At 45.3% G+C, this 12616-nt stretch overlaps 1 protein-coding gene across 2 annotated transcripts in view; it reads left to right on the top strand.

Annotated features, from left to right (window-relative positions):
* LOC138570088 (TNFAIP3-interacting protein 1-like) overlaps window positions 1-12616 on the top strand; it is a 199774-nt gene that overhangs the window by 143455 nt on the left and 43703 nt on the right. The window contains exons 4-5 of one of the 2 annotated variants that reach the window (XM_069648682.1): window positions 2960-3088; window positions 9206-9463. In XM_069648682.1, coding sequence (XP_069504783.1) covers window positions 2960-3088; window positions 9206-9463 — 387 coding nt within the window. The remainder of the gene's footprint in view (window positions 1-2959; window positions 3089-9205; window positions 9464-12616) is intronic. The other variant, XM_069648681.1, reaches the window with a different exon arrangement.

Below are 12616 nucleotides of genomic sequence, written 5' to 3'. Positions count from 1 at the left end.
GCATGTAATAGCTGTCGACACGTTGCTTGTGTGATGAAACAGAGGAGGTTTACCCATATGCCGCTGAATTCAGCCTGGGTAGAGAGTTCAGGATATATTTTCTTACTCTAGATGCAAACCTATGATTTTATGGCCTAATCCCAATTACTGCACTAGAAATTACTCACCAACTAGCATTGATCACTGAAGCGCATCACTCAAGTGGCTAAACAGGACCGGCTCTTGGAGGATCTAGATTATTCCGTCTTCCCCTTCCCTATTTCCCTTTGTCTTCCCTGCACTTGCCTTTACGTGGCTATCTCGTGGTTCTGGCACTTCTGTCTACTGTATAGTATAGTGCATTGCAGTATTAAAATACTATGTTATGTGGTATATTTTAATGTAATTTATATTAATAGGAAAAACATGTGTAAAGGATTTTGCTCATTTTATGTGGAGGAGCAGTAACATCAAACAAAATCTCTCAGAATCCGATGAAAGATCAGCATATAGTACATACGGCCAATTGTTCTATCTGCTCCTCTTTGTCTTGGATTCCACTTATGGGTTTTGGAATCAAATATATAATGTTGAGGGATGTCAGAGTAATACATTTCACGTGCAGCATGATCCTCTTCATTCAACTTGAAGTATGCTGTTAAAGTGGTATCGCTGTCTTGGGCCTTTTCTGCAGCTAAATGTATGTTTATCATTATTGAAATACACGTTTTGTTTCCCTGGAAGATGAACGTGAAGTCCTATTATTGTATGCATAAGGCAACAGCTTCCTCTAGCGGGGATAACAGGTGAAGCGGGCAGTCCCTACTGTGCATGACTGCATCGGATAAACGTACATCTGGCCTTTATTATATAGAATGTTACACTAAAGTGTTCTTAACATACTGTACTTTATAGCAAATATGTTTTATCAAGCTTTGCGGCTTCCTTACATGTGCCATCACATACAATAAAGTTTCATTGAGGCAAACAAATTAGTGCAATAGGCACCCTATTGAAAATTACCTTGGACACGCATGTTTATCCCAGGACTTTACAATAGTGCAGGATGTGACGCATGCACACTGGCATAGCATGTATGTACTTTGGTCTTCATAAAGCACAGTTTTACACCAGAAGGCACCTTTGTGCTACAGAGAAAGAACAGCAGTATCCAGTGAATGGTAAAAAAGAGATAAAGGAAATTTAAAGAGGTATGTTGTAAGTCGTTTACTAAATGACAGTAAGCTCTCCTTCATTCTAATGTGCAATGGCATGAGATTCCAGTGTGCCCCAGCAAGAACAGAGAATGAGCGATCTCCAGATCTCTTCTATTCAGATCTCTTCTATATAATGTAATGTGGCATTTGTATAACCCCTTTTCCAATTGGTATTGCCTAAGAGAACACCATCAGGGTACCGAAGTCCATGATATGGGAGATTTGTCAGAGGAGTTTAGCATGCGTGTGCGCATTTTAGCCAATACGGAAGTAGGTAGGGGTGGCCAAGTCCCTGTTAGCGACCCATGTCGAGCTGGCTCTTGGATGGATGCTGTGAGGTTTTCGGGAGAGTATGCAAGTTCAAGAGACGCATTATGTGTCCAGTTAGACTGTATTTTCTTAAAAAGACATAGCTGCATTCTAATGGCAGAGGTGTTGTGCGATGTGTCTTCAAGTAGCGCATGATTGCAGATGTGCGCGGGTGGATGGATGCAAATCCTGTCCTGCGGTCTGCTGGAGTCTATTCTTTGCATCGCTGTTAAGTTTCTTGAGATGTAACAGTTATGGTTTATTTAAGATACAATCTTATCCATTTGGGACAATAAACATATGTGCAAAAGGAGATGATTTAGGCTTTTTAAAGGTTTTGGGCACCGTGCGCATCGCTTTGAAAATGAATCCTTTTTCCTTACAGGAAGAAAGTGTAGGGATACGAGGCCTGGTGACATATGATAATGTTTTTTAATCTTCAGTTGCATTCTGACTGCAGCTTTCTGTAGCCTTTATAAGTGCTGGTAAAGCACTGTTGTGAGTCCTAAATAGATGCTTTTATTTCAATCAAGTTGGAGAGAGATAAAGACATTCAAAACCACAACCTGGTGAGAAAAAGACAAAAGAGGAGCTGGGGTTGGGGACTGGGCTGGTTCGGACTGGGACATAAAATTGTCTCGGGCACCAATGAAAAAGTCGCCCCCAGTTGTAAATGACAATTCATTTCTTTTGTGACACTGTTTGAATAGTACCAAAGGGGGAGTTTTTTGATAAAATGTAATGCAATTTTTCATGTTAAAGAATATTTATTCAGCAACACTGGTCAAAACTATTAGCCGCATAGTGAAGTAACTCATCAAACTGGCCAAATTGGCCAAAAAATTGTCCCTCTTTGAGCATAAAAACTGGCCCACACCAGCATTTTGCGTTTTCGGTTTGCCCATGGGCCCATTGCCTTCTTGGCCAGTCCGAGTCTGGGGGTGGGATGTTGTCTGCACAGGTGCAAGCAACATGATTTCGCAACCGAGCGAACCCGTTTCTTCCAAGAGATTTCACAGACTCTTTGGGCTTTGGACGGATTACAAAGGAGTTAGGCCAGAAGATGGAAATCCATGTCTTGCCTGGTGAATTAATGGCCAGCACCTCCATCTTGTCAGTGTTTATGTTCATACTAGTGAAGAAGCCCGTGTACACGAAGCAAAGTGCAGGTTTACATTAACACATTAGGACCACTATATATTCTAAGGCAACTGCTCCCTCTAGCGGTGACAACAAGTGAAGCTACTGCATCGTACAAACATGCAGGACAAACATACATCTGGCCTTTTTATTATGTTAGATAATACGTGTTCACCCAATTCTTGGTGGTGGTGAAGCAATCCATACCAATTACCAACGCTACCGCTTTGTTCACTGAGCGTATCAGTCACACACGCTGTATTTTGAACAGAGACTCAAATAACTCAAATAACCCTTTATCTCTTGTGCAATAGAACAAGAGGGAGTATTATGAACAAACCCTTCATCAGGAGCTCAAGAAAAATCAGCACTTGCAAGAATACATCCGGCACGTGGAGTCGAAACTACACCAGAACAGTAACAGCGAACGGAGGATCCCAGATGTAAGGGCTTCTTTCTTCCCTTTGTAGAAGAATATTGTGATTGAACACTTTCCCATGCCGGCTCCCATTCACTTTGGTCCATGTCTGAGCTGCTCTGCCTGGGTATCTTCTTAGTTCTTTCACCCCTGCTAAAACACCTGACCCTGATCTTCAACCTCTACCATTCATTTGACCCCAGAGATCTCTCCTGGTCCATCTCAACTATGACATCTATCAGTATGTATGGATATATTCATGCATACAATGTCTATAGCACAAACCTAACTAGCAACAGGATGATGGGGAAAGTCGAGGAGTGGTACTGGAGAAAGAGGGTTAGCAGGTGATACTGGGGATCAAGAGGTTACAAAGTGTTCCATGAAGAAGAGGTCTTTAAATCCCTTACGTGCTGGAGAGAAGGGGCCAATCTGATGTGTGTGTTTTATATTTGATGCACATACATATTTAGTTATTATACACATGCACACACACACACACAGACTTACACACGACAAGCTTTGTTATCTAGCACCTTATGAACCAGGCATTTCTATCATAGCCTTGTAGACCAAGATAGAAGTCATTATCGCAGGATAATGACCCACCACCAAGTTATGGCCAAGGCGAAAGCTGAGGGATAAGTTGGTGATGGATCATTAACCCATGCGATAATGACCCCTCCCTAGATCTACAGGGCTATCAGCACATAATGTTAGCAACAATATATGTTTTTGAGCTTTGGTGCGGACATTAAAAACGTTAGATGAATCATGAGAAAATAAATCGACAGAGTTAGTAAATTAAATGTGGTTTTATTTTCTGGTATTAAAATGACAGGCCTTTCATCATAGGTAAAGCATTTCAATTGCAAACGTGGTTAAACTGGAGTGGATTTAACATGAACATTCATTAAGGTTTGCGTAACCGTAAATGGTTTCTCTAACAAAAGTGAAAGCATTTTCCCATGATATAGCATTCTCGTTGGTATCTTTATAAAATATTGCAGTGGAAGCAAAATCTCCTAGCAAGGTGTTGTTAAAAGACATCCTGCATGGAAATTGAATTCTTGTTTCCCTATCTGCTTTTTAAGTCCGAATGTTCAGAGGGCAGTCAATACCAGTAGTTATTGTCTGCACTATGAACGTTCTGATTGGCTGAGAGGAGGTCAATAAGGATCCCTCTGTGTTAATAACTGGTATTTATTACCCCCCTCACCCTCCACCTCAGACTCTACCTCTGACTCTGCCCTTACCAACCTCCATCTTTCCATCACCGACACTCTTGACATTCTTGCCCCAGTCATGAGGATCCGTCTGAAACCTGCCTCAAAGAATAACACTTGGTATGACACTGAACTTGCAGCTTTGAAGCGAGTGTAGGGCAGCAGAAAGAAAGTAGCAAACCCCAGGCTCACCCTCTGACAAACGGGCCTGCCGCCTGTTCCAAAGGCAATACAGACACTCGCCATCCCTGCAAAGAAGAGTGCACATTCAGGCACGGGAATCCGGCACATCCAATAACATGGCAAAATCTGCAGGGAACTAGCCAACCCCTCGCAGTCTTCTCCTCCCCTTCTCCTTCCCTGGCCCTCTGCAATGCACTGGCCTTACACTTTGCCACCAAAACCCAGGACATTCCGACTACCCTTACTACACTCCCTTACAACCCATTGTACTCCCTCTCCACCACACCCCCCTCCCTCCTCCTTCCTCCTTTTCCTCCTTCTCTCCTGTCACACCTGAAGAAGTTACCAGAGTTGTCCGCGCCATGAAGATCTCTTCTAAGCAGGTCTCCCCTTGCTCATCCAGGACCATAAAGGATAACATTGGCTCTCTTGCCCCTGCTCTTGCTGATTTCTGCAATCACTCCTTTGTCACTGGATCTTTCCCCTCCCCACTCAAGCACTCACGTGTGCGCCCACTCCTGAAAAACCCATCCTCTGACCCTAACTACCCTGCCAGCTATTGTCCTGTGTCCATCACCCCCTTCCTGGGGAAGCTACTTGAGAAGCTGGCCTTGCACCAACTTAACTCTCACATTGATTTTGTTGGTGGCCTCCACAAGCATCCAGAGGCACGGAAACTGCTCTTCTGAACACCTTTGACGAACTGCTCGCATCTCTGGACACCAACTCCCCATCTGTCCTTATGCTTCTTGATCTTTGACACAGTTAACCATTCCATCCTCATATAAAGGCTTCACGATACACTTGGTTTCTCGTAACAGGCACTACATTGGCTGTCCTCCTTCCTCACTAACCGCTCCTCCCAAGTCATCCTAGGCCCCTTCTTCTCTCCTACTTCCATCTCCACCTGTGGTGTCCCCCAGGGCTCTATACTCTCCCCTGGCTCTTTAACATCTACTTGGCTCTCCTTGAACGCCTCATCTCCTCTTTCTCCTCCAACATCCAGTGTTACGCAGATGCCACACAGCTCCTCTTCAGATGCCCTGCTGACCCTCTTGCACCTTTCATCATCCCTGACTGCCTATCTGCCATCCAGTCCTGGTGCGGCTCCAATGATCTCTGCCTCAACACCTGTAAAACTGAGATCCTTTCCATTGGGACCCCAGCTCCCTCTTTCATCCCTTCTCTCTGGCCTTCCTCCTTGGACACTCCCCCTGCGCCTTCAAATGAAGCCAGGAACCTCCTGAGTTATCTTTGACTCCTCTCTTTCCTTCCTCCCTCACACTCAGGACATTGCCAAGAAGTCCAACTATCGGCTCTTCCTTCTCAAAGGAATTCTTCCTTTTCTCACTTTCCCCCAGAGGCTCAATGTGACTCAAGCTGCGGTTCTCTCTAGACTTGACTACGGCAACAGCCTTCTCCTGAATCTTCATTCTTCCACTGTGCGACCCCTGCAGCTTATCCAGAATAGGGCAGCAAGACTTATCCTTGACCTTAAGCCCAGGGACTGCATCTCTCCTGCACTAAAAAGTCTTCACTGGCGCCCGGTTGCTGCACGGATTTAATTCAAATCCCTCTGCATCATCCATAAGTATGTCCGGCCCCGGGGACCACACTACCTTCAGCTCTATCTTACTAAATACTCTCCCTCTAGACCATTTGCCTCCCCTGGCACCAATCTTTGTGTGTAAAGCACTTTGCTAAACAGAGGGCAGGGGGTAGCTCACCCTCTTCTGCGGGCTCCCTCCTTTGGAACAGCCTCACACCCCCCCTGCGTCTTGAGCAGGATCATCTGAAATTACTGAAGTTCTTTAAGACTTTCATCTTTTGCTCCTCATTCTCCTCTGCTAATCCCACAGTTGCTGAATCATCGGGGCCCTGACTTCCCACACCAATTCTTCCCAGCTCCTATCTTTCCACAGCACTGCATCTGCACTTCATCCACTCTAGAGACTCGCACTTAAACCTTCCGAGGCCCAAGTCGTGTAGCACTCAACATTCCTAGCACTTCGTCCATGGCTCTCCCAAGGGCTCGGACTCCCCAGCACATACCCCTCTTCCCTCTTCCTTTCTGCACTTGCACGTTCTGAATACTCGCAAGCAAAGTAGCTTTGTCCCCCTCCCTCTTCCCCCTCTGCTCTTAAATATTGTGCTGTAATGTATTTCCCACTCTCCCTCCCTGCTCTGTGGGCACTTCGAAACAGTATATTCTTATTCTATAAGTGCCTAATAAGCAAACCATAAATAAATAAATACATTTCTCATTGCCAGTAATAGAACAGTTCTGGTTAAATAAATACAGAATAATAACGTTTGAATGCTGGATAACCGAACGTGCAGATGGTAGAGTGTTGGCAAACAGAGCAACATTCCAGGATGCTTTGTTATCCGGTCTGTTTTCTATGTTGTCTTTTGATTTCTGCCATCCGAATAGCTGGCACTGGGTTACGAGCATGTTTCCTTATCTGGCATCGTTGCCTTTCCAATGATGCTGAATAACCTAGCTTTCCCTGTACATATTCTGTATATGGCAATGCATGTTGTATACAAACGATCTGGCCAGGAGTCTTAACGTTCATAGTCTATCGTCCCCTTTTGCTTAGAAATACTTTACATCCTTGAGCTTTTTAATGCAGATTGCTGCTGTGAAAAAAAAGCTAGCCATGCTGTGAACCAGAGGCGTTGCGGCTTAGGGGGCTATAGCCCCTGGTATTTTGGTTGTAGCCCCGGATAGAATCTCAGGAGCTACAACCAAAAGGCTAGCTAGCCCCCAGTCCCGACAGTTTCAACATTAGCGTAGCCCCGGGTCTTTTCCAGACCTAGCAACACCCCTGCTGTGAACCCCTTCACTGAAGACACAGTCCACACTGATGTGTGGCGAGCACGAACAATCACAATTGGCCTTAGGACATAGATATACAGATATAGTATGCTATGTACACAGGCATGCAAACACATAGATAGACATATGCTGCTAAATACCTAGTCAGATATATAGACCAATCGAAGGTACAGATCCACAGTTCTATCCAGTAGGAGAAATGAGAATTTAATGAAGAGGCTCCAAACTCTGAACTAGTTCTTCGGATGTCCCAGAGAATTCGGAAGTCTCATCCTCCCACCACCGTCATCACCATCATCTCATGCAAAGAACCTAAACCCCCCACCACCCCCAACCCCTGCCTCCTGAAAGTGCACTTCTCTTGCAAATGAAAACCAGCCTCACCTTACCAAAAAAAGCTCCGTTTCCTTCCCGGCCCCTCAAGGTGTCCATGGCGTTCTCCCATGACCACCCTGGGCTCTCACTGTAGTTACACTTACTCTGCTTCATTGCCCTTTAGCGTGCATGTCCCGTACCCGTAGAAGACGAGCACAAGGGAGCATGTCTCCTTTTACTGACTGTATGCCTCCCAAGTGACCCCTCGTCCATAACTACAGCATGTCACGCTCTGCTGCCCACACTTCACTGAATTTGCTCCACATACCGCCTTACATGGCATGTTTGCCATTTCTCAATATTCAAATCCCCAACACACATGTGCTGGATCATACGCCCGTTACTACTTCGGATCTCATATATCCAATTATTTAATGTATATGGCCTCGCTGCCAACACTTAATCAGACATCGACTGATTCCTCATTCGTTCTCCATCGTCCCTGATGCCCACGTGTGTCTTGTCCTCTCCCCGCAGATTTATCACTTACCTAGAACTCTTCGGGGGTGGTGGGGGGCCCTCTCCAACCCCGCTTTCTCAGACAATTCCTGACAGCCATGAGTGCTTCAAGCCCAGCCTACCAAGGCAGCAGGAAATGTTCTCTTTATTCCTCTTTTGAAAACTTTGAGCTGCCTCTCTGCTTATTTCTTTCACATTTGCATTTGCAAACACATAACCTCTTCCTCTTTTTCATACTGTGTGCCAGTGTGCCTCGTGTTTGCAGCTTCTTTGCATACCCACTGTGCGTATTTGTTATGGGTTTTTTAAAATCTAGTGTTGACTGTGAGGTGCTGTGAAGCCTTCATGGCCCTGTCCACGCTTTAAAAAGCCCTAAATATAAATGCATACATAAGTAGACACATATGGGCATACATTAGATGCATACATCATGAAGTCCACATTGCTCAACATGGGCGGTCAGATGAAAGAGACGTGAGGCACATTGAGCTAAGGGAAGTCTAAATAAATAAATAAATAAATGAATTGAATACAGGTAGCCACATAGCTTGGTAGACAATTAGATACATGGATGAATTGTCCATTGTAAACTCAGATCTCAAACTGGTAGCAGTTAGTTACCTACAAATAAAACATTGCTACAGCCACTAGATTCAGTGTTAAAGCAACACATATTACATTGACAAATATCAAAAATATTTACATATGGATGTATGACACCGAACTATGTCTCATTGGATCTGTGGCTCACTGGACTAATGCACTGAAGACCGGAAACTGTTTTCCACCTCATGGTCAGAGGCTCGGATCCAAGCAGGTCCACTCCGGCCTTTTTCCTCCAGAGGCTGATACAATGAGCACCATTGAGTTGGGTAACAATAAGCATCAGTTTCAAGCGCCATGATGCCCGAGCATGAACGTGTGATTTAGAAATACACCTGTTCTGTTACCTGTCAATCAATCTGACCTACATTGTGGCCCTGGGGATTGTGAACAGCTTGTACATTGTAGACCATTCCCAATGTTCGTGTAAACATACTGTCTTCTGTTTCCCTAGAGCTCTGAAATCCTGCGGCGACCCAGTGACTTAGAGGAGATCATAGACACCCAGTTGCCTCCACACAGGATTCCTTACAGCGAGCACGCAGGTGATATATTGGAAACAGCCGCCCAGAAAGCCAGAAGCGGTGATAGCCCCAGGCCCAAGAACGCCAAGCTACTCACACAACACAGCAAAGCTCGGCTGGCAGACAGCAAGGGCACTGGGAAGGAAGTGACCGAACTCAAGGAGCAACTGCAAGCCATGAAGTGCCAGGTAATCGTGGCCCTGCTAATGGTGAATGCTGAATTTACGGGCTATTAAGAAAAGGGTGGCTATGGGCTCTGGAGGCAATAAACTTTCCTGAATTGGCCCTGGCTGGATTACACAGATTAAGTTCATCTAGCATCTTTATCTTCCTGTTGTTGACCTTTGTGGGGGTGTCCTCCAGTTCTGTTGCTTTGATTTAGGTAATTCAGGATGCCAACCTCCCGACACCCTTCTGTTCTCATGGAAATATCCCTATAGCTGTAATGGAGGAGGCATTTGATGCCAACACAAGGATCTCCCCTGTCTGTCTGTCCTCTGCTGCCATCGAACAGTAGGATTGCTTCCTGGCCAATCAGATTGCTGGCATGGATTCTGCCACTCAACCTCATCAAACATCAAGGTTAGGAGACCGGGTCTCAGCAAGTGCCTCCATTTGATCAAATATGGAATTAAAGGCCCTCATTGGGAGCCGGTCTGGAAATAAAGGTGCCGGACAGCTCGGTTCTTGGTACAATGTCGCCTTTTAATGGTCCAAGATCATTCTGAAACCCATTCAAATAATGGCTTCTTAAATATCGATTTTGAGCCTCCCAGGGGCTCCCATAATATCCCATTTATGCTTCCAACCTATCACATGCAAGCTCACAGGTTCGTTACCAGCTCTCATGCGGTTGGCATCTCTGGCTTGCAACAATCAGGAACTCTTCTATAACTAAAGCCCTCTTCAATATTCTACAAATCCAAAGTCGTGCGGCATTGAGGAACGTGTGCTATGACTCCTGGACCAGATAGATGCCAGTGTATGGGCGGCCTCCAAGTTCACCAGTCAGTCAAAACGTACATACATCTAAAGACTTTGGGCTCGAGTCAAAACACAAGGGCCTCTTTTTGGCATATAGTGAATATTTCTCATTCACAGGGCTGCATTTTGCAAACATCCTTTGTGTGAATTGGTTTGGCAACCATTGCTTACAATTTAATTCAATTTAAAATATATGCCTTAAATGGTTAATAAAACCTTCCTTTGTTTCATATCATAACGTTAATAGTTGTGATCTTGAACAGTACTTAAATACACGATTGCCCAAAGATATAAGTACAATCCTGCTGTGACTAAATAAAGTGTGTTGTCCGAGTGCTGTGCACTGTTAAACACGAAACAACAATTCAGCCACAGAATGTGAAAACATATCTACAAGCAGTGCCCCAAGTTCTGCTTTTAAATGCCACAAAACTTGTTGAGCAAAATAAAAACAATTTTCGATGTTTGTCGGGTCCGTGGACCCGATTAATTTATTTATTTCTGCACTGTTGGGTCTGACCAACATTGCATAAATAAATAAATTAATCAGGTCCACGGACCTGAAAAACATTTAACAAATAAATAAACCGGGCCGTGGCCTGTAACTGCCTCTGGTGCCTCAATTTCTAAACATCGTTTTGGGTTGGGTGTATTTGTACATCTGTGCATCCCTCTGGTGCACAGATGTACAAATACACCCAACCCAAAACGATTTTTAGAAATTGAGGCACAGATGCAAAGCAAGTCTGTCCCACAATTTCTAAAAATCGTTTTGGGTTGAGTAAAAATCGTATACCAAAATCCCAAAGTGTGTAAAGGCGCAAACAAGTTCCCTCTGTACCACAAGATTTGGAACCACCACTGCACATGCCATGTCCTAATACTTTGCTAAAAGCCCACACAAACTGGAAAAACCACCAGCAATAAAATGAAATGGTGTAACCCAAGAAGAATGCCCATAACAACCACCCAGGGAAATGCCATGGGACCAGCATAGCAAACGGACCGCTGGTATGGCACTGCCCCACCATAGCATGTACAGATTATTCCAACAGTGGACCCACTAGGAACAAACAAAACCACCAACAGTGGGCAGAAATCAAGACATGCGACAAATCAAGATGATGATCCATCATAAAATGATGTAGGAAGACAAAGCAACCAACATGTTGCACCACAACCAATAACAGATTAGCAAAACACAGCGCCAGATCAAGCGCCAACAACACACCCACAAGATCCTTTATGCCGACTACAACCACAGCTCCCCAACACCAGACAACTATAATCCACAGATGATGATGGCAAAAACATGTACTAGGGGTCCACTAGAGATCACAATCAATAAGTTACTAGTAGTAGTTCAAAAAAGAGCATACATCAGGCAAGAGGTAACACTCAAGCAATATGCCCTGAGCGGTGGGGGCATTACCTGAGTCAGTAATGCCCCCGCTGCGAGGGGCATATTGCTATTAGTACCCCGTCCCGCAATATCTGCGTGACCGGGGCACAAAAAGCATTTTGTTTCTGTCCCGAAACGCTCTGGCGTTTCGGGACAGAAAAAACAAAAACTACCAAGAAAATGGCTGCCGGGAAAGGGAAAACTGAGTCCGTTTTCCCTTTCCATGGCGGCCATCGGGAGCGGACGCGCTGGGAACAACTGTTCCCAGAGGAGCAGCCCCTCAGCCAATGAGGAGGCTCGAAGCGGGGCCATCCCTACTCCGAGTTTCCACATGACTGGAGGCTGCCATCGTCCCCCACCGGAGACGAAGGAGCAAGAAGGTAAGGTAAGTGTGGTTAGGAGGGCAGGGAGGAGGGAAGATGGGGGGGAAAGGGGAAAAAAAACAATTAAAAAACCTTACCCGAGTCCCCAGCGGGGGGTGAAGGTAGCCTCTCAGCCGTGGAGAGGCTCGAAGCGGGGATGGCCCAGCTTTGAGCCTCCTCATTGGCTGAGGGGCTGCCACGTCGCCCGCCGAGGACTAGGCGGCTGGAATCCCGGCCGAGAATCAAGGGATTCTCGGCCAGGTAACGACCTGGCGAGAGCCAATCAGAATGCGTGTTGCATTCTGCTGGACTCTCGCTGGATACTAATGTTTATTACAGCTGGACAAGCACAAATCAAATGGCACAGTGGAACAGAACTGGTTGATGAGAGCTGACAAACTGGTTCACAGCAGACAGTACTTTTATACTGTTAATACAATGTGTGGACAGTTGACAGTTGCATTTCAAACTTCACATCTTTTTCGTTCTCATGAAACTGAGTGGTTAGACTACGCCATGCCTCTATAGCTAGACATATGTTAGTTGAATATGATTGGAACAAACTAGACCTGCCCTCTCCGGGCTCATCTCAT

This window comes from Ambystoma mexicanum, chromosome 2q (genome assembly GCF_040938575.1).
Source record: "Ambystoma mexicanum isolate Mex_15411 chromosome 2q, UKY_AmexF1_1, whole genome shotgun sequence".
NCBI lineage: Eukaryota > Metazoa > Chordata > Amphibia > Caudata > Ambystomatidae > Ambystoma > Ambystoma mexicanum.
The sequence above is the reverse complement of the archived record's forward strand: the minus strand, read 5'-3'. Positions and strand labels throughout refer to the sequence as shown.